This window comes from Phaethon lepturus, unplaced genomic scaffold, assembly GCF_000687285.1.
Source record: "Phaethon lepturus isolate BGI_N335 unplaced genomic scaffold, ASM68728v1 scaffold15579, whole genome shotgun sequence".
In the NCBI taxonomy this organism is placed as follows: domain Eukaryota; kingdom Metazoa; phylum Chordata; class Aves; order Phaethontiformes; family Phaethontidae; genus Phaethon; species Phaethon lepturus.
Genome location: NW_010562903.1, coordinates 1 through 21,516, shown reverse-complemented (window position 1 = coordinate 21,516; position 21,516 = coordinate 1). Strand labels below are relative to the sequence as shown.

Genomic DNA, 21,516 nt, shown 5'->3' with positions numbered 1-21,516 from the left:
GGAAAAAAGGCTGCGTTCTGGGGAGGTTTAGGGCCATCCTGTGATTTACAGAAGCACAAGTGAGAACTAGTCATGCTCCTGGTTAATAAGCCTGAGGTGCCAGGCCTATTTTAAGCCCAAGATTTTAATGACTACTTCAGCAAGCAAAGACAATAATTACTATATTAAAGATGACAGTTATTTTGCTGTTAAAGCCCATTTCCATAACAAAATTATTTACAAACACAGCACTGGATTTACAGGCAGCATTGCTTCCTTCCACATTGATTTAATTTCTCTGCTTTTGAGACAGACTGAAACATAATTTCCTGAAGTGTTTGCTGAAAAAACCTCCAGGTTAGTGGAGGTGTCCCAGCTAACTACCTCCACCTGCACTGGCTGCTCTTGGGACAAGCTCACACCCAGACTTGCAGAAGATCAGACTCAACAAGCAAGGCAGGACCTCCCTCTCCAACAGGGATGTCAGAGTCCAGGGCAACTCCTTCTGCCCAAATAAACCACCCAAATAGCTTGCCTCTCCCAGAAGCCTGGTTTAGATCCATGTTGCTTTAGAAGCATGGAGATAGGTCTCTGGAGTTAACGCTGTCCTTGTGCGCATCCCACTGCTTGCATAGCTTTCTGCCTCCTTGGTGCCCTCCTGGGGGTCTTCAGGGAGAGGACCAAATCCCAGTCCCGACATCCTGAGAAGGCCCGGAGGAATCGCTCTCACATCCAGCCTGGGGTTTTGGAGCATGCAAACGCCTGCGTGGGCTGCACAGGCATTGTACAACTGGCAGGACAGCAGAGATGGTATCTCTCCTCAGCAATGTTTTTATTGGACCAAAGTAGTGATCTTTATAGTTGTAAAGCCCATTAAGAATTCTCCTAGAAGTGTAAGCAAACCTATAAAAACCCAAAGGCAACCTATTCCCCTCTCCTACTTACTCTAGTTATTTACGCAGTTCTCCAAAATATGAAGTGTTACATACACTTTTGCTCTCCAAGGCAAACCATACGTTTTACTATTTTTCCCTGATAACTTTATACCAGAACCAAATTATGTTCTACGTTAAGTGACACAACTACCTGCCAAACGTGCCATGGATTGTCTTACCAACTTCTGGGTGAGCCCCGGTGGAGCCCACTCATACGTGATGGTGTCAAAGGTGGGGTCTTTCCGAGAGACAATGGGGTTGGTGATGATCATGCGGTTCCTCTTGTAAATGCGAACACCGTCACCTCCTTTCACCCGGGCGGTAAGCATGGCATACTTGGAGTCTGACAGCAGGCGCCCAATTTTCCGATCGTCCTCCACATCTGAGCTCAGGCTGTGATCCTCCTGGCTGCATTTGCATGACTTGCAGATTTTCCTGTGGATGACAAGCAAGATCATCCTTCCAATGTGAGATGGGCTGTGGGAGGCACGTGACCATGCAATAGCTCGGCCATGGAGCATCAGCCTCTTCCAAAGGTTAAACACAGACCAGGGTTATGGCATAAAACAAAAGGCTTCTGTGGCCTGAGCTGCATGTGGAAATTCAGCATTATTCATAGAATGGTTTGGGTTGAAAGGGACCTTTTCAACGCCATCTAGTCCGAACCCCTTGCAGTGAGCAGGGACATCTTCAACTACAGCAGATTGCTCAGAGCCCCGTCCAGCCTGGCCTGGGATGTTTCCAGGGATGGGGCATCCACCACCTCTCTGAGCAACCTGGGCCAGGGTTTCAGCACCCTCATCGTGAAACATTTCTTCCTTATATCTAGTCTAAATCTCCCCTCTTGTAGTTTAAAACCATTACCCCTTGTCCTATCCTATCGCTACAGACCCTGCTAAAAAGTCTGTCCCCACCTTTCTTATCAGCCCCTTTAAGTCCTGTCAGGCTGCAGTAAGGTCTCCCCAGAGCCTTCTCTTCTCCGGGCTGAAGAACCTCAACTCTCTCAGCCTGTTCTCACAGCAGAGCTGTTCCAACCCTCTGAGCATTTTTGTGGCCCCCTCTGATACCACTCCAAGAGGTCCCACAGCACTGCAGGGGGGTCTCCCCAGAGCAGAGGGGCAGAATCCCCTCCCTCGCCCTGCTGGCCACGCTGCTTTGGGGGCAGCCCAGGACACGGTTAGCCTTCTGGGCTGGGCGGGGGCATTGCTGGCTCATGTCCAGGTTTTCACCCCAGAGGGATCAGCAGCAGCAGCACAGAGCAAGAGCTGAAAATCGGCACGCAGGAGCAAGAGCTGAAAATCCTTAAGTGCTTCCCCAGGCGAAAGGGGCCGCACCAGCACTGACAGGCTGCTGCCTCCCACCTGCCATGCGGAAATGCCACTTTGTGAACTGTATGAACCTCTTCAAGCATCATTAGATCTCCAGCAGCAGAGTGCTAGCCTCACCTCGTACGAAGCTTTACATGCCCTTAAAGTGACTGCTAAAAGAGGAATTGATACTTAAGTGTCTACCATTTTAATTATAATAGCTATAAATCATAAAGATAAGTCTATAAGGCCACTTTCTGCTGGCCAGCTTTTCCATCAAAAGCTAATAGCAAAAAGGATAAACTAATTTTGATGCAACCCCAAGTATTTTTTTTTTTTCAGCAGGATCCTGGAACAAGTATGATTCAAGCCAGCCTTTAATTGAGTCAATTAAAAAACTTAGCAATTCAACCGAGTGTTTTAAAGTTTGGATTTCCAAACAGCTGAGGTACTGAAATTGGGAACTGAAGGATGCAAGACACAGCTGCATGCCACCGTTGTGAAGCCCACTGAAGCATTTCGGCAGCACAGACAGCACACCTGCAGGCTGCAGGCTCCAGCGCGCTGCTGCGGCAGGACCCAGCTGCACAGCCCACAGCAACAGGGCTCACAGAAAAGAGTCCAGGGTTTTGCAAGACAGCTTCAGAGGGCACTAATTCTTTTTTAATTAATGACATCTGGATAGCTCACTTCCATTTCAAAGCCCCCTTTGTTTCTCCCATTTGAGTTTGCAAGCAGACAGGGCAGGGCAGCAGCCCACTGCCCCTGCCCGGAGCCAAACACGCACTCCTGGTCGGCTCCCACCGGCTACTGATACTGGTGGCTGTTTCTCTAAATTAGCGTTTTTAAGAGGAAAAACTGAAAATAAAGTATCAAGTAACAAGACATTCCTGGCACTAAGCATAGCATTTCAGCCATCAGAGTGCTCAGAACAGCCAGCAACAACAGCCGCTGTGGTGCTGCCAAGCAGGATGCAGCACCCAGCCCTCGCCAGTGGCTTTGCTTCACTCCGCCAGCTCTGCACCCACACTCACCCTCAAGGACAAGGGCGACAGCCAGGCACTTGGCACAACTCCTACTGACAGTGTAGGATTATCCTTTTGGTTTGCGTTTCCCTGCCTCTAAAGCAAGCAAGGATGGGTTTGTTTTCACCAGCTCATTTCCAAACTACCTGACAGGCTGGAAGCCAGCGTGTGGCAGGCAGAGGATCCATGCTCCGGCATGCACACTGCACAGGGCATCAGGTGGCTCGTGCCCAGCACAGTGTGCAGCAGCTTCAGCACCGTGCCCCACTCCTGACACCCCACTGAGCAGCACCAACCACACAGGGTTGTGCCGAGGACAGTCCCATAGCAGATGAGACCCTTCTGCAGGCTGGGCCATCTCTCACCCTGACTTTCTCCTCTAACGAAGCCACAGCTCTCTGCCAGGATCTGCACCAACCTAGCAGAGGTAGTCTCAACTCCCAGGGAGCAGGCAATGTTAGCAAAAGCAGGAAAAACCCAACCCAACTGCATGAGAGCCTCAGCTTGGTTTAAGCACTTGTGGGTGAGACTTCAACTAAAAAAATAAAAGAGCAGGACCAGTGAGGGAAGGGCGATGGAGAGCAGGGAGCACAAGCATCTTCTCAACTCAACAGTTGTCCTAGCCAGACAGCAAGTCCCCGCCGCACCTCCCAACACCACTCAAGTGCTCTGCAGTTCTTTGCACTCAACGTCACCAGAATCTGGTATCAACAGGACTAAAGGGACAGTGTCAGGGCAGGGCCCATCAAGGCCAAGACATTACCTCCAAGAATGTGGCTCAAAGCCTGTGCATGTCCCTCTGCAGCGTAAACAAGGCACACCTCTTCCCGACTGTGGCTGGCTCACCGACATCTGGAAAAGAACAAGACACCAAGTTGGATAGGATTTATCCTCAAAGATTATCCAAGACTAGAGTACTAACATTGTGTTTTGTCCTTCAGATGATAATTTTTTCAGCCATACCTTATGTCCTGTGAAGCCTCAAACCTCCCAAATGCCACTTAACCACTGTCCATGCAGACCTGCTACAAGTTTCTTTAGGGATGCTTGGGACAAAGGTTTTCACTTTAAAGCGAGGGAAGATGGCCGTGTCTGGAACAGCACAGGGTGGTGGCACATGAAACATGCACACACCCTGGGCAGCCACCTTAATCTCATGCACAGAGGCCTCAGGTCTCATTAAAAGGTTATTTTGATGCAGCTTATACATTGCATATGAATCTGCGCAAGTCAGAAGTTTCATGCAGCAAGACATGGAGGTGCATTGCCATGACCTGATGCTAAACATGCTTTACTGCAGCTCAGACCTCCTTGCTCTTTCAACAGGGGTGCAAGTGTATTTTGGGAATATGGCACATTTCCATGCCTGGGCTTTACAGTGGTTTCCTCAGTGAGGAGAAAGAACGGCGGGGAAAGGCTCTGGGGAGGAAAGGCAGGGGAAGGGCTGTGCCACGTGCTCTGCTGCTCATTGAAAGCAGAAGAAAGTCAGTTATATACATGGGTGCTCAACACTGCACAGACTGTCCTAGTAACCTCCTAACAGGAGGCAGACAAGTGCCAAGACACACAACAGGAGCCAATAACACTGAAAATAATCCTATTTTAGTGCCTACACCACAGATTTACCAGACATGGCTTTTTGAATGTGAAGAACACAGGAGGGTACAATGGGAGAGTAAACCGAAGTACTGCAGGAAGCACCAGGGAGAAGTGACACCACGGGACACTGAATTTGTCTTAGTCTGGTTGTTTTTACAGAAGGTCAGACTCCTGTGTGAAAGGCATTTGTTCCCTGTAAAAACAGACTTAAGGAAAAGGAAGACAGTCCCACCCCCAGGACACACACCCAGCAGAAGCAACAGCAGCATCACAGGAGCTTCGCCCCAGCTCAGCAGATCAACCCTGTGCAGTTCCAGATTGAACTGCAGGGTGGTCACCTACCTCTGCAAAAACCCAATACTGTCAGTCCTCAAGAAGCATTATAAAGCAGCAGTTTCTTGCCATTTTCTGACCACTTTGGACCTCCCAGCCTGCGTTTTCTGCTAAGGCTCAACATGTACAGGTCTCACACCACCATGCCCTTTCTGGTGCTTGCTCCCATTCATCAAGTTTTTGTAGAAGACTAATCCCTCTCAAAATACAAGCCTGTTCTAGACGCTGACTAGTCATTCATGCGCACACATTTAGAGCCCACCAGAAGAACAGTTGAGGCTGCAGAGGTTTCTAGTGCTGGAGCAGGGTGCTGCCTGCCTACACCATTTTAATCTAGTCCATGTGCATTTCTGTGTTACGGTAGCCTTTCTTTACAAGATCATATGCTATTTAAATCAATGTTGTTACACCTCCTCCTGCCCCAGCTCCTCGCCTTCCTCACCCAGCCCCAGCTCCTCTCTCCACTGCGCAGCCCTCGTCTGCTGCATGCTGCCCCACCGCAGCAAGGCACGCTGCTCCCCAGCTTTGCACGAGGATGGCAGAGGCCATCCTTGCCAAAACCCATTTTCAAATGGAGGGATCAACGGCAGTAAAAGAACAGAGGTTCTTTTTGAGGTGTGGGTTTCAGGGAGTGCGCTCAGCTCCTTCACTCTGCAGTGCTGTGGGTGGCTAAAAAAAAATGTAAATTCCCCTTTGAGGAGACTCTGCAGGGACCCTGCACGGGTGGCGAGGCACCACAGGCAGTGGCTTAGCTGGTGACCAGCCCTAAGGTCTGCCCAGGCTCCACAGCTGTGCTGGGATGTGCTGCTGCTGGCGATGCCAGCAGCCGCTTCTTCCTCCCACTCGCGACCGGAGCCACCCGTCCCGCTTCCAGCGCCAGCTCCTGGGCTCTGCAGAGCTCCCACATAGACCTGGGGCATGCCAAGGTCTCCTCTGACGTTCAAACCCACGTTCTGCAGCTTTCAAGAGGAAAAGGTCATCTGACAGCACTCAGTTAGGAAAGACATTTCATTTACTTGGAAAACCCAGTGCTGCTAGCAAGGACACAGCTTTCATGAACAGATGGTTCTAGAAACAGCATGATGCTAGTTTGCCAATTTTAAGGTAGATGACAAGCCGTTACACTTTTTTTTGTGCGGAGCTATTAAGTCTCCATACAAGGCTGTTCATCCTTGAGAAATACAGCCCAAAGGGTACTAAATGGTCCATTTCAGCTCACTTTGCCCACGGGACTGCTATTTCATTTGTGCCTCAGCTTCCACCTCATTTTTCACCTGCAGTTTTTCCAGGTATCTTGAAGCCAGTGAAGAGACCTCTCAACCTGGGAATTCATAAAAATACATCTTAAAAATGGTCTTAACATGCACACACACTCCACCCTGCCTCTAATATCCAGAGAAATGGAACATTTGATTCTTCAGCTGTGTGCCAGCTCTCCAGAACAGATAAAGACATTTAAGATGCCAGCACAGACCACTTAGTCTTGCCAGTTCTGGAACTGTGTGCTAGATACCTACTAACTGATGGGATTTTTTAACTGACTCTGATCCGAGTCAGACAGAAGTTGAGTATAGGCAAGAGACTATGAATGGTTGTTTATTTAAAATACAAGCATCTGGATTAAATAAACTCATTTGGAAGAGTTCCATTACATACAAGGGGTAAGAGCGTTGTCAGTAGCAAGAACCAGTATGTGAATGCCCAACAAGACAACCTGATGCTTCACAGTCCAAGCATCAGTGCAGGAACTCTCAGATAATTGGGGGTGGCCACCAGCCTGTGACCTCCACATTGATACATACGCCCAGTATTTTACTTTATTACCTCAGCATTTACAAGACCCCTTCTTGGTAATTTATTCAGCCTGGTAATTTATTCTGCTTATCCAAATACAACTTCTGCTTCATGTCCCAGGTCCAAGTTTAAGTGAGGTTAACTGCTCTTCACTCAGTCTAAACCCCATGGAAGTACCATGAATCAGTAGTCACCAGAATACCTTCCTTCCCACTCTCCAGAGCAGGCTGGCACCACCCATCACCCCAGTTAGCTGGAGGACCTGTGGCCAGGCTGCTGGATCTGCTTTAGACACCTACCCAACTCCAGCTGCTGCCACACAATAGCTTGGGCATGACTGCCCATTGCCAAGGGCAGGGCAAGCATCCTGAAGCCTAAGAGCTGGCAGAGTTGGGATCATTTGGGTGGTACCCCACATCACCGTGTGCTGAACAGCCAGCTCACAGATGGGTGGACGAGTCCCACAAGCACCTCCGGCCCAAGGAGCACCTTGCAGCACAGGCTGCCTCTGTAAGGCTCGTGGACCAGCCCAGGTGAGGCAGGCTGCACCTTTCCAGCCACTGACCCTGCACAGCACATTTACTCATCCCAAATACAGTAAAATGGATCAGATTTAATACAGCAAAGTCTCAACTCTTAAACTGCTGCTATCATTTCACTGTTGGCATTGACAGGCGATTCTTGCCTTTGGGTTATACAACAAAATCCGAGGACCTATTTCCTTAAACTGAAAAAGCCCTAGCTGTTATTTTGGCCATATTCAGCTTCAGATGTGTGCAGAAGGTCTAGTCACCAGCCCTCATTTCTGCACTGCTCTAGCCAGGACCAGACCACATGCCTTTGCAACCAGGAGCTCCAGATTGCCTCGGGAACTCTTGTTTGCAGTGTGAGGCTCCTCACCACGCAAGCCAGCCACGAGTCTGCAGCTATGGGAAAACATATGGCAGAAACAATGTGAAAATTGAGAGGCTCTTCAAGGCAAGACATGGCTCCTGAGATGGCTCAGGCTTCTCTGCACTCAGAGGTGTAGGTCTCCAGCAGGAGGACAAGGTGCTGGGATGGCAGCTCAGGTGAGCCCGTGAAGTCTCAGGGACACCCCTGTGGCACAGGCAGACCCTGCCAGGGCAGCAGGAGCAAGCAGGGTGAACAGACCTGAGACCCCTCCACATGGGGACAGGGCACTTACCCACCAACTGCTGCATTGCCTTCCCCTGCAGGCTCAGACCCCTCCGGGCAGCATCTCCCTGTGACAACTCAAAGCACAGCCACGTCTCTGCTTGGAGGACAGTGTTAGTCTTCGCTCCAAGCATAACAGGCGCTGCTGCCTGTTTTTCAGGCTGCGTGGTCAGCAGGACTTCCTGCCCAGATATGGAGCTTCTCCTCACAGCTCCACTCTGGCTCCTCAAATATGCATAAAAGGAGATTTCTTTAAAAAAAGAGACACAAGACACTGCAGAAAACCCAAACCTGGTAAGAATATGAAACAAATGCTCACCAACTATCTTAGACTCTACCTATGCTCAAGATCATTTGGTAACATCAGTGTTAAACAAGGAGATACTAAAGTTTAAGATAAAGAGTTTGAAGACATTTGTAATGCCTTTAAAAAGAAAGCCTGTGTCAACAAACTGCTTGGAAGAAAAGCAAATTCTGCTCACCATGACTAGATATACAACACATTAAGATTTCTGTTTTGGCTTTGTGTCTTATAGCATTCTTGCTGTTAAAGAAGAGAAAGCAAGTCAGTGCAGAGGAAATTCTTAGGTAGTGAAATGATAGGAAATTGAGGCTGTTCTACCCACAAAAACATCTCTGAACAATCTCAGGAATACACCAGTAATACCATGGTTCACTATCATACTGACCAAAAGCAGGGCCATTCTAGGTGCTGGTAAGTTTGCTCAGTGGCTGGAAAACAGAGTGCCTATAAAGACAAGTGACAAGGAAAAAACCCAAACATGGCTCCAACTTGCTTTAGAGTTTAAGGACTCTTTTGGCAAGCAGCACTGAGCTTTCAAGGCAGGTCTGGTGAGATGGAGCCCTGGTTAGAAGTTATGAGCTGGGTCCAGCTCTACCAGCCTGCTCTATTCACAGCTCAGCTGAGACTCCAGAAGGTTTTGCTGGTGTATCATCACCCTCTGACCAGTCCAGCACAACTTTGCCAATGACTCTCTGCCAAACAGTCTACAGGAGCTAGTTTGGCAACTGAGTTTGTTGCAAGGGCACTGTCCTCAATGGCACATAGAGAAAACAGTGTTTTCACACCCATATGACTTGTAAATCCTTCCTTCCACTCTCCTCACAGCCAGTTCAGTTCCAGAGATTTAGTATGTCCATGAAGAGGAGACTTCAGACTAAATGTAGGTGTTTCCCAGTGAAGGCTTCTCTAGAAATAACCAGGCTAATGCTACAGGCAGACAGGCCAAACCTCCGGACCACAAATGGGCTGAACTCGGACGTGCCAGTGCTCAGACACACTAGCTATCATAGGCACAGGCCCACAGAAATATCTCCTCCCTTCTAGAGTTGCACAAGCACTTTCCTCTTAGGTATAATTTGATATATATATATGGACACAGAGCTCCACTAGCTGTCATGCTTTTGTGGTCTCCACACACCCAGCCTAAAGCTGTAGTGACAAGCAGCTCCCTGCCAAAAGGCTCAGTGGCAGGAAGGCTGCTGAGATCCTCCTGCAGGCGGCAAGAAGCTGCCTGATGTACTGAGCAGTAAGGAGCAAAGTGTGTCAGGACGTATTCAACACCTCTGCTTTGTACAGCCACAGAAGTACAGGGTGGCTCCAGCACTCTGCTCCTGGGCACTGACAGACCCCACTGTTTTATGGAGTACTGAGTAGAAAAAATGTTAATATAAAACTTTCAGAGAGCTTACAAGGCAGCCAGCTAGGGAAAGCTAGCATGCTACCATCCTCTGCTAACAGCTGCTTTTGCAGAGAGGCTGGTTTATCTGAGGCCCATTGCAGAATCAGAAAGTCCCACTGAATGTCTGTAACACACAGATTAACCCACGAAGTGCCACGAGAACACATAGCGATATTCTGCTTTCCTTTAAGGATCTTGGTGAGTTTGATAGATGAGGGCAATCAAGCACAGCAACAGACTGAAAGCCAATGCAGCCAAGCACATGCCTGAGGGGACCGTGTCACTGCCTCCAGCCTCATCCCCCCAGCCAGCAGCGCCCACCTTTGCTGAAGAATTTGCTGACACCCAATAAGGGAAATGCAGTCATGAGCTTAGCACTTGCTTTTTGGTGATGCTTAGCTTTCTTCCTTTTCTTTTGCTAAGAGACAGCTCCCTACACCATCCCTCTTCAGCTGTGCACAAGGCACAGGGTCAAGACAGACTTGATAAATTACTTTTGACCTCCAGCAGAAGCATGCTACATGGTCATAAGACCACAGCACAGACTTGGTTAAGTGACAAAACAAGGTGGAAATAGGAAAGTGGAGCCAGCTCCAGATGCTAAATCAGTCACTGTAACGAAAGGATAACTGAAGTAAGGAGATTATTATCTGATAAGGGATGCTCAGACCACGCTCCCTTGGAAGACCTTTAGTTCCTTCCTCCTGCATATCCATAGGGACCTTGGTCTAATCACAAGTTTGTAATAGTCCTGCAGATGGGAAACATACCGTGAGAGGCCAGGGTGTCTCCTAGTAGGACAGTTTCAGCATTAGCTGCACATACACTACGCACCACATGAAAAGGCAGGGCAGCTCCAGCCAGAAGAGGACATCCCTTTGGTCAGCAGCGGCACTGGCCACCACGCCGCTGCTGCGGGGAGAGCAGACCTGTAGGGTCAGGAGCCCAGCTGACTGATTAATCCAGAGCTGCATCCTCAGAGGAACTCAGGCCTGAAACAGGGCTCACTTTTGCCAAATTTGGCTAATATGGTTATTAATCAAAGACTGCTGAAGACCCATAAAGCTTCTAAGAACATACACCCTGCTCCAAGAGTTAGCTTCAGTGATGGGAGATGAGGCAGGACTCTGCTGGCTCCAGGTCACTGCGCTCAATGCCAGCAGAGAGCACAGGCACCATCAGAGCAGGTTCGAGGGGGCTGAAGGGTAACCCCATGAGTTACTCCTCCCCGGCACTGCTGCACGAGCCACCCACTGCTCTCCAGCCTCCAAAAGGGCTTGTGGGACCAGCTGCCACAGCTCCAGAAGGGACAGGGGAAGCGTGGCCCTCCTGCTTCTGTAGACGTTTCTGGATCCTAAAAGCGCTTATTGCACAACACCTTATTTGGCGACTAGAAACGGCGATGGAGACACGTAACTACCTCAAGTATGTTTTCTCCTCCTTTTTAGGAAGGGAAGAGGAAAAGCTGGTTTCCAAAAAGTTACAAGCTCACAACAGCACTTCAGGGCAGAGGTCCTCATTTCACCTCTCCTCACAGGCAGACTGCTCCTCCAGCACCCACGGCAAGTTCAAGATAAACCCTTCGGTGCAGCCTCTGGAAGATTCTTGCACAGTGTCGGCATTTGACACCCTACCCTGACAAATCACAGCCAGGGCAGAAGATGGCTTAAGTGAAGCTAAGGGACCACGTGAACACTTTGGGTGGGGTTCCTCCACAGCTGCAACAAATTTTGGAGATTAACAATTCTAACTTTGAGAAAGTGCCTTGAACAAAGAAAAAGGGAAAAGTCATATGATATTCACATGGGTGGGACCAGTTTGCTCAGTACAATTGTTGAGGAGTTTAGGAATATAGATGGATAGCAATTAATTTGTTGTCATTATTTGACTATAATAGAGCTAAGCTTGCACAATAATAGGGAGCTAACTCAAGCTTCCTTAAGTATTTCCAATAACTGGAGGCTGTAAGTGTTTACATGTAACAGAGGTATCTGCATCCCAGCGAGGGGAATGCTGCAAGCTCTGGAAAGGGACACCACCGTAAGTTAAAACTAAGAAATATTTACATGGGCTGCAGGAGAAAAATCAGCCAAGCCCAAGAGCAAAATAGTAGCACATCCAAGGGGCTGGGTTTTAGTTAAAAGCAGGAATAGAGCCAGACTCTGTACATACAAAAAGCCTCTTTGGTCGCATTTTCCTTCCTATTGTGGGTCCAGCAGGGCAGATTTGCTAAAACTGTCTTATTATACACAACCATGTGCTGCACCCAACTGTCCCTTCTCAGCATACACGCAGTTGCCTCTTCTCTAAGACAGGTGGGCTCTACCTAGCAGCCTGTTTGACCAAGGCCAGGGACTTCTGAACTTTCCTCAAAGCACCAGCAACACACAACAGCAGCTGCTAGCCAGAAAAAGCTTTTTCTGGCATGCCCAGGGACATGATAGCACAAAGCCTCCCAGCACAGAGCTGGCCAGCCCACCTGGCCTGGGACTGGTCATCCAAAGCAGACCCCAGCCCCACAGACACCCTGGGCTGAACTGGGGCACTGCCCAGGCTGCACCCAAAGCTTCCTTCAGAGCTCTTCACTCAGGCAGTGAGGCCAAGTACTTGGGTCAGTGACCTCTGCAAATACACAGGGCACCAGCAGCAGGGACAGAGCCACTGCAGAGACCAAGCCTAGGGTATTAATATTATGAGGTTGCCTTGACTTTAAGGCAAGGCAGGACAGTGTTATGCTAGCCATGAAACGAATCCTTTGCTGCTCCCTCAATTTGTGTAGTAACTAGAACTACTCCATTTCTGAGCCCATACTGTTCCATACACTACTGGGAGTCTTTAAGGCATCAAAGTCTCAAATAGCTATATATAATAAAGGTAGCACCTAGATAACAGTTACCCTGAACTAACGAGAAACCCAGGTCAAATAGTCTCATTCATATTTTTATTTCCTAATTCAAGCTGAAAAGCAGATGCACTAGAAAGAATAAGATTCTCAGTTATCTGGTCAAATTACCAAGATCATTTTTCCCTTTAGTGGTTCCAATGCTGGCAGAAGGTTCACATCAGTCTAACAAATCTGAACTCACAGGTGATTGCTTGAATTTAATCATTTGACTAGCTTTCATCTATACATTTAAGTGCAAGGGCAGTTATTGCTAACAGTCCAAGGGCAGGTAATGCTAACACACCTGCATTTCAGCACAGCAATGCTGGAGGCTGAGCTATCTGCTAAAGCTCTGCATTCACGAGGTGCAATTGAAGTGCATGTCAAAAAAAAAAAATCAAACCTCATTTTTTTGTGTAACCAAAATGATGGTCCAGAATTTCAGGTAAGCACCAAAAGCACTGAAAACTTGGCCTAAATGTCCCAGTAGTAAAGGATGTATATGTCAGAAAAAAACCCACAGCTTTGTTTAAATATTTAAGCAAGCAATTACTTGGAATCTTAAAATACTGAGTTAAGATCCTTTTATCATGCAGAAGAGTGCAAATCTTCTGCCTGGGTGGCAGAAACTTCTTTTCAAGATCTTGGCCTCAGGCACCTTAATTCACAGTTTGGATGGGCAATCTGTCTCACTCAGCACTTTCCTAGTTTTCCCATCTTGGAAAATCTCTTAATAAATTCCGTGAGGAAGGGGATCACCTGCTTCTCATTAAACCTGCCTCCCAAACTTTTGGGGAAAAATTACCCACAAAAAGACATCACTGGAGAGCTGAAGAGTTCCAAAAACCTCTTTTGGAGTTGTTCCTCAGGATCCAGTGCTGAGGAGGACCTGGGGCAAGTGTTGCTCCAGTGCAAGAAGAGCAGCTGCTCATCTGAGACTGAGTGCTGGCAGCAACTACAAAAGCAGAGGACTCGACCTCCGCTCACTGCGGGTACCCGTGTTGGAGCCAACACTGCCCCAGACATCTGCTTGGGAGGGCACAACAGCCAGTGATGCCACCCCACCTAGCTGTTGTCTTAATGTACATTTAAGATGAGTTAAGGGAGATACTGAAGGACCTCAACAAACAAGACCCCGGTGATACGAAATACCCATGTCCCAGCTGAAGGACAGGTAGTTCAGCCTGAGTCATCTTGGCTTTATTTTGGCTCTCTGCTGGAAGAGATATTGCAGAAGTCTTGCATGCAAGAGCCCTCCCTGGTTTCACTGCTCTGCCGTTCATTAGGGAAGACATTTGCTGCTTCTGCTAATCAAGCAGAGCCAAGGTATGACACTGGTCTGACATGTCAGCTCTGCTCTCAGCCCCTGAAGTGTCACTCACCCCAGACATACACAACCTGGCAGTTCACATGCAACAAGGAAGGGGAAGTCAAAGCTAAAGCATCTGGACCAACTAAAGCCCAAGGAGAATACTAGCTCTAGAGGTGCTCCTGGGGATGTGCATTTTTCTCCCCACTTTGTCACTGTCAGAACTAGGGACACTGGCACATCAGAGCGGAGGAGCCAAGGTAGCAGAACTACCACTCCTGGAACATGCTGACCTTGCCCAGTAGTTCTACATAGTGGGTATTAACGCTGATTTTTTTCTCTCCTGCTAATGACCAAATGTCCTCCTGGACTGTAACTGATGTCTGGTGAGGTCCAGTTTCAGGCATGCTCAGGAGTCAGTTTCCAGTACCAGCACAGAAGAAAACTGTCCAAATAGCTTGGACCAGCTGAAGGCCAGGCAAGAGGGCTTACCTCCAGAGTGGGAAACTCACAGCTGTGCTGGACAAGCTTTTCTGGATTTTAGAAGGGACTCCATGACAGTGTCTGCAAATGGAATGCATTTGTGCAAGGGCAAAACCCCATTTTTAGACATGCATTAATCAATATACACATTTGCTACTATCATTTTGACTGAGAACAAAGGGTTGTTTTGTTTTCTTCTTGTTTTCATAGACAGAAAGCTTCTATTGTAATCATGACCTAAAAGCAATTTGTTTCCCTGCCAGATTCTGAGCAATCAGTTATCCAGATTACCACACTCACGGGGGGGCGGGGGGGAATCACTTACAAAAGACTGTCTTTCATCTCAAATTCTCTCTGTAGGATTTATTTAAGTCATCAGTGAATGAATTGGTATCATCAGGAATACCAGAAGCACTCATTGATATTAAACTCTGCAGAGTAAGAAGTTTGTTGTCTTTTATTTTAGCAACATAAAGACCAGGCAAAGGCACTGATATCCGAGAAAAGTATTTCAATGGAGCTGCCAGATCTCAACCTACAGGATGACAGAGATACAGCAGAACCAGAGCCTCTGCAAATATCTTGCTCTTCCAAGAGCACATAGTTGGCAGCATTCCTTTCTCCACTAACAATGTGTGAATTAATGATAAGGGAAGGGCAAACTTTGAAAAATAAGATGAATTTATTTTTCCACAAGCAAGACAGTGCTTCAGACACTTGGTCTGAGTGAGTAGGTGTATGGAATGGGAAGAACCCACCCAAATTTAACCAATCAGCAGCTCTGCTAAGGGCCGGCGTGCTCAGGTGAGCGTTGCAATCAGTTACCTTCACTGAGCCAGCTTCGTCCTTCCCACCTCAGCAGAGGGTGCTGAACGGCACCCGGAATGGGGGTCCCTCAGAACACCGACACGTTGCACTTCAGGAGCTGCTTCCAGCAAATTTCTTACAACACCAGTTTACTCCTCCTAAATGTCTTCTCAGCGCTACCTGTGTTTTACTGCTGAAGAGAGCAGACAGGAGAAAGCTGAAGATGGGCCCACGGGCCTGTCACAGCGGCGCGCACGGAAGGCAGAGGCATGTGTGGGCCTGGGCTACCCAGCCCTCTCCTCACCCCGTCCTTCCCGCGCTGCAGCTTCCCTGTGTCAGCTCCCAGTCTTCCGTGGGACCTGGCCACTCTCACAAACCCCTCCAAAATCTCAAAAGGCCCATCCAGCTGTGCAAGATGCAAAAAAAGGCTTAGGCATGAGGTGTTTAAGAGGAAAGGTACCAGCAGCCCTCTGACAGCTACTGAGGAGTTGTCACACCAGCCTCTGGGGCCGTAGGTCTGTGTTCCCATCCTAAATGTCCAGACCCAGGACGGGTACTTTGAACTAGGAGAAATACTGCTCAGTGCGGAGCACCAGGATGTAGTAACCAAGACACAGGGCCGACCGGAGCCGGCCGGCTGCCCTCCTGTAGGCCGCCTGCTGTAGCTGGCACTCATGGCTGTGCTTTGGTGGGCCGAGCAGGCTTGGCAGCACGTGTGAGAGGAACTCGGGAATTTTTTTTTTCCCCTTTCCACTAGAGCTTCATAAACTTGACACAAGTTAGCCTCTCACATAGAGGGGAAAATAAGGTGAGGTGCTTTTGAGTGACACCTTTCCGGGACTTCAGAAAGAGCAAATGAACGACTCCAGGCTCACCTTGTGGCTGGCGACACCCTGAACCCTAACGCAGAAGCCGAAGGGCTGTGCTCCTCAGATACAGCCAGCCACGATGCTTTCGGGTAAATTTGCTTTCCTATGTTCCTCTGATAAGATGACAGTAGATTTGTCTTCCTATTTGTTCCTTCCCAATGGAACACTATCAGGAATAATTTGCCAAAGACTACATGAAACCTAATCTTGACAGAATTTAGCCCGTTGTCTGAGTGGGTAAGGCAATAAACCCCCAGCATTTAAAGCTTCCAACAGACAATTTCTGTGCTAGAAATTAATAATGGTAGTTGCACAGCAGTTTGTCTGCAACAGTCACCCAACTGCTTTAGTGCTTCGGCGCGTCTCCGAAGGCTTTAACATTGCAGGCATAAGCAGAAGTTATTTTTCTACAAGCATGTATTTTTGCATGTCTGAAAGGTACAGCTAACAGCATCCACAAATACTAGCAGAAAAAGACCTTTCTGTTTTCCTTATTTCCTACTACTTGGCCATCCTCCTCCATTTCCCTACTATTTGTATTTGCACTATTTGACTTTCAGGTGAGCCAGCCAGCATGCACTCCTGTTCACTAGTGCTTATTTTAATTCCCCAGGGCCACCCACTGCTGCAGGATGAGGGAGCGCAGGCCTTCCTCTCCCTTGCCTCTGACCAATTCAGAAGGGCTGTTCCTGCATGGGTTTGAGCTACTGCACCTAGTGAGCTGAACACTGACAATTTACGGTGCTGTATCTGTCAGCAACTAAGTCAAAGTTGCTGTTCGTTTCTGTTGTATCAACTGCTTTTAATGCACTTTCTATTCAGGTCATGAAAGCCCAGACATTGGCATGCAGGGGAGTGCAAAACCAGCATACCCAGCAAGAGGAAAGAGCTCCCCATTGCCAAGGCAGGTAACGGCTCTGTAGCAGTTCAGAGGCTTTCAGTAACTGAGGATGAAGTCAAAGGGTTCACAGTAGGTGAGATGGTAAAAGTACAAGGCATCAGGCTGGTAACCAGCATTAGGAAACTCTTGCTCTTCCAAAAATTGCTAATAGCTGCCCTGAAATCTTTCCCTTTCTCTGAGCCCCACCTTTAAATAGAGCAATAGCTTCAAGCTAGGACATCCAAATATCTCTTTTCCTGAACAGTTGAAATACAGCATTTCTTTTTTTCAAAAAGAGAAAAACACCTCAGCCTAAACAGATACTCCAGACACTGCCTCCCTGCAGGACAAGAGGGATTTTTTAACTTGTAAATTGTATTTTATGGGACTTGATTTAGCTCTCAGTCCAAATCCCCAAATACACTCTTTAACCCATATGCTGCTTTATGATTTCATATCTCTAAATGCTTGTTGGGAGCTAAGCAGGTTTCTGCATTCAGATCAACATCTGTTTCCCTGGGACAGCTGCAGCAGCGCTTCCTCCCTTGAGCTCCAACACAAGGACACTGTTCTTGGAGCAGGGGTACAGCCCCACAAGTACATGCCACCTTCCACACAGCAGCACGTGGGGTGACAAGTCATCTCCCCCAAGCCACAAGCCATGCTACCGCCACAGGGGCCAAACCCCTCATCCATCTAGCAGGGGCTTCACAGAGAAGGTACCAACTTCTCATAATGAAGCTCTGAGCTTCTGTTAATGGAGACTATAACCAGAAATAGCAAACACAAAAGAAGTCTGCAACGGATAAGTAACTTTTGATGGTCTAATTGTCAAAAATTATGAGGTCCAGCTTTCAACAGTAGAGGTGAAACTGCTTGTACAGTTACCAACAGCGTTTACACAAACGAGCACTAGCACGTTGAAACAACTAACACAATGGCTTCGCAGGCACACCCACTGCAGTTACAGCATTCTCCATTTTTATCACTGTGTGCCCAAACTGCTTGAAAGTGGGTTTGGACAGAAGAGAGATTTTACAGATGTGTCCCGCAGCAGGCTACTGCTGGGTGCAGCCCCCGTGATCTGGGAGCTGAGCGTCCTTCCCCACAGCGCCAGCCATCCCCCCACGTGCTGCAGATGGTCATGGAGCACTGGCCATGCTGTGAGGAAAACACTGCTAGGGGTTCGGCCCAGGTACCCCGTGCACCTTGACCAGGGGACACAGCTTGTGAAAACATGAATGGAAAAGCCAAGTCTCCAATATATTCCTCAAGTTTGTTAAAAAGCTCTGAATCGTTGGACTTTATGAAGGGCAAGTTCCCAATCCTTAATAGCATTCCCATGTACATCTACAGCTATATGCAGAGAAGTCTTCAAGTGTCCAGACACACTGCTGGTGGAGAAGGGGGGCTTCTGGCACCCCCGGGAGCCCAAGTCACCCAGACCCCCGCATACACTGGCACTGATTTATCACAATGGCAGCGCTGCTTTTTTCCTGTCCCACAGCCTGTCCGCTTCGGATGTTTGCAAGAACGCATGCTAGAGAACTGCAGAAAGAAAAAGTTAAAGAACCAACATTTGTATTAACCAAGTAAACTTTACCTTGGCTTTGAACAGTGCTTTCAGCTTATTGGGTTACTTTCCTCTCCCTACAAAAATGGACTGAATTTAGTGAGAACAGTACACAAATCCCGCTGCCTGCGCAGTCCAGCTGAAGCAGCTCCAGTAATGCACAAAATGCCAGCCATCACGCTTTATCTTTGTTTTGGATTTTAACTCTCCATTTAGAATTTAATCTAAACAACCTATTTGCCAAACAGAATGCCATCCCACTCATGCTGTTTTAATTTCCTCAGAAAGAATCCCATAATACACTAGGCAAGACATCAACAATAATTAAACCCAACAGTGATTGAAAATCAAATTCAGGGCCTTGCAACAAGCCCTAATGAGTTCCAGACTTGCGTTCCTCGACTTGCTCAAACTGGTTGTGCAACACTGCCAAACCAAATTAAAATTTGACAGTATTCCACCCCATGCCCAGAAAAAGTGCCCTTCTCCTGATGCAGGAAATTAAACAGCCGTCTACTGTGAAGACGCCCATTTGTCTTTGGACATATATTATTCAGACAGTGATCCAATGTCTGTATTATTTTTCAGCTTGTTTTCATTATGTCATTTCATATCCCTTCTGAAGTGCAAACTAGCCGGGACTTCTTTCTTACACTACCATGCCTGGTTCCAGTTCAGGTGGCAGGCAGCTGGTCAGAAGAATTACGCAGACACTGGGCATCACACCCCCCTCGCCCCACGCAGGGGAGGTTACGCCCGGCGCTGCCTGCCCGTGAGCAGCCATGAGAAGGTCTCTCACAGCAGAGCTACGCCCTTCCACTGCCAGCAGTTTGTGCTGCTCCCTTCAGAGTTTACTGACACTGCAGTTAAAGATGACACCTTGTCCTTTACCCTTCCACCAAGGGGAGCCAAGTGCGCAGCCACATGTTTTGGAAAGGCGCTGATGGTTTCTGCATGTGCGAGTCTTTCAGGTGCCTGGTAAGACCTGACATACTGCTGTGTGGCCTCGCTACTCCAGCCCTTGTGGACAATGCTTGAGAAGCTCCTGGGAGATGCATCTAGTGCAGTTGTGGCTTTGCTGGGGTGTATTTCTGCTCCACAGCACAGACTTGCTCAGCCCTCCTTGCTGCCCACATCTAGCCCTGCTTCTCCACTGCCTCCCACAAGGGATCCCCAGCCTGGGGCTGCTGGCAGGGACTTCACCCTGATCACATCCCTGAACTCCACAAGTAGCGCTCCAGGCAAGGCAGGGATTGAGCTGCAGCCTGACAACAGACTGACCACAGCCCAGCAAACAGCGACATGAGCCACAACTGTAGTTGCCCATGAAAAGGGGTCAGTTTTCACTCTTGTGGGACTGATCTCCACTCAGTGCCTGGTACGAGCTTCCCAAAGGCCTCAACTGGCATCCAAAAGGTGCCCTCCCCACATGAGTTGCAGCAGCCAGGACCCTACACACATGCCCAAGGGTTACCAGCAACAGGGACCCACTGGCAGGGGACACCTTGCTCTGAGTCTCTAGGGATAACACACCAGAAGAGGCCTTCCTGGCAGGTCTTTGCTATGCCCTGGTCACCCCCCACGCGCCTGGTGGGACAGGGTTACCCCATGGTGCCGCACAGGGGGAGCCTGCCCTCACCAGCAAGCACAGACTGGGTCCCTGTGGCCAGCAGCCAACTGGAAGCCAGTCCAGACTTCCAGCAGTCAGAGCTGGAAGGAGGAGGGGAGGGAGGGAAGGAGGAACCCCACACTCCCACCCAGAGATCAGGTATTTCAGGCAGGACATGCGGAGAGCAGGAGCACCATGCTGCCAAGGGGAAGGCAGCACAGGGAGTGCGTGGTGCAGCCCCAGCCACCCAGATGGCAACACACGCAAGGACACCCACTGCCAAAACACCAAAGTTTGCCCGGGCCACCTGCAAGGCGTGCCCAGTTTTCCACAGAATCCAGCAAAAAGTTTTCCATAGCACAGTTCAAACCTAACTGATAGAGGGAGCTACACCTGGGAGACGGACAGGCTGACCCGTCCCATCCTGACAGTCAGGGACCTCCAAGGACAGTGTTGGCAAGAAACTACTCACAGATGTTCATAGCAAAGGGTGCTGTTCTACACCAGGAAGATCCAGAGGTGCCCCTGTGCCCTGGCAGACCCACGGAGGCCCGTCCCGGGGCACGGTGCTCAGCACTGCCTGGCTGGCCATCTGGCATCAAGAGATGGGATTACAACAATGTGGAAACCGAGAAGCGCTGACATTAAGGGTTTAACTCATCTCCTAATTATGCAGTGACAAAGGTACAGCAAGTAAGGTCGTAAAAGCAGCTGCTCCCTGGCAACCCATTCCACACGTTTTTTATTTAGCAATTAAAATCCCTTCCATTCAGCTTAAGGCCATGCCAAGAGCGCGTTTCAGTTATTCTGGTTCTTTTGCTCACCAAAAGACACTGTGGCAGAGCCCCGGGCTCGCCTCGGGAAAGCAAGCCTTCGGCGGCCGCAGCAGGCGGCACGAACGCTTTCCAGAGGGTCTGCAAGGAGCCAAGCAGCCCCCCGCGAGGACACAGGCTCAGAGCAGCGGTGGTCGGAGTCCCACGCGAGTTAGCTTAGACGACAAACAGTTGCCTTTCCGGCAAGAGCTCGGTTGAAGTAGATTTCTTGTACAGAAGCAAGAGCAAACCCAGACGCACCGTTGGACGCGGTGGCCGGGCAGCCCCCGAGCGTGCCTGCGTGGCCGCGCCGCACGGCTAGACTTGCCCCACCGCGATGCGGGAACGAGCCAACTACTTCAGAGGTCACTTTAGTCCGCCCTTAATCCCGAGGATTTAGTAACCCACGTAATACCCGTGCCCTGCGACATTCCCCCCC

At 49.0% G+C, this 21,516-nt stretch overlaps 1 protein-coding gene across 1 annotated transcript in view; it reads right to left on the bottom strand.

Annotated features, from left to right (window-relative positions):
• Nucleotides 1–4,098, bottom strand: part of LMCD1 (LIM and cysteine-rich domains 1) — a 15,479-nt gene extending 11,381 nt beyond the window's left edge. The window contains 2 exon segments of the mRNA XM_010294439.1: nucleotides 1,094–1,349; nucleotides 4,010–4,098. Coding sequence (XP_010292741.1) covers nucleotides 1,094–1,349; nucleotides 4,010–4,098 — 345 coding nt within the window.
• Nucleotides 4,099–21,516: the final 17,418 nt, after the last annotated feature.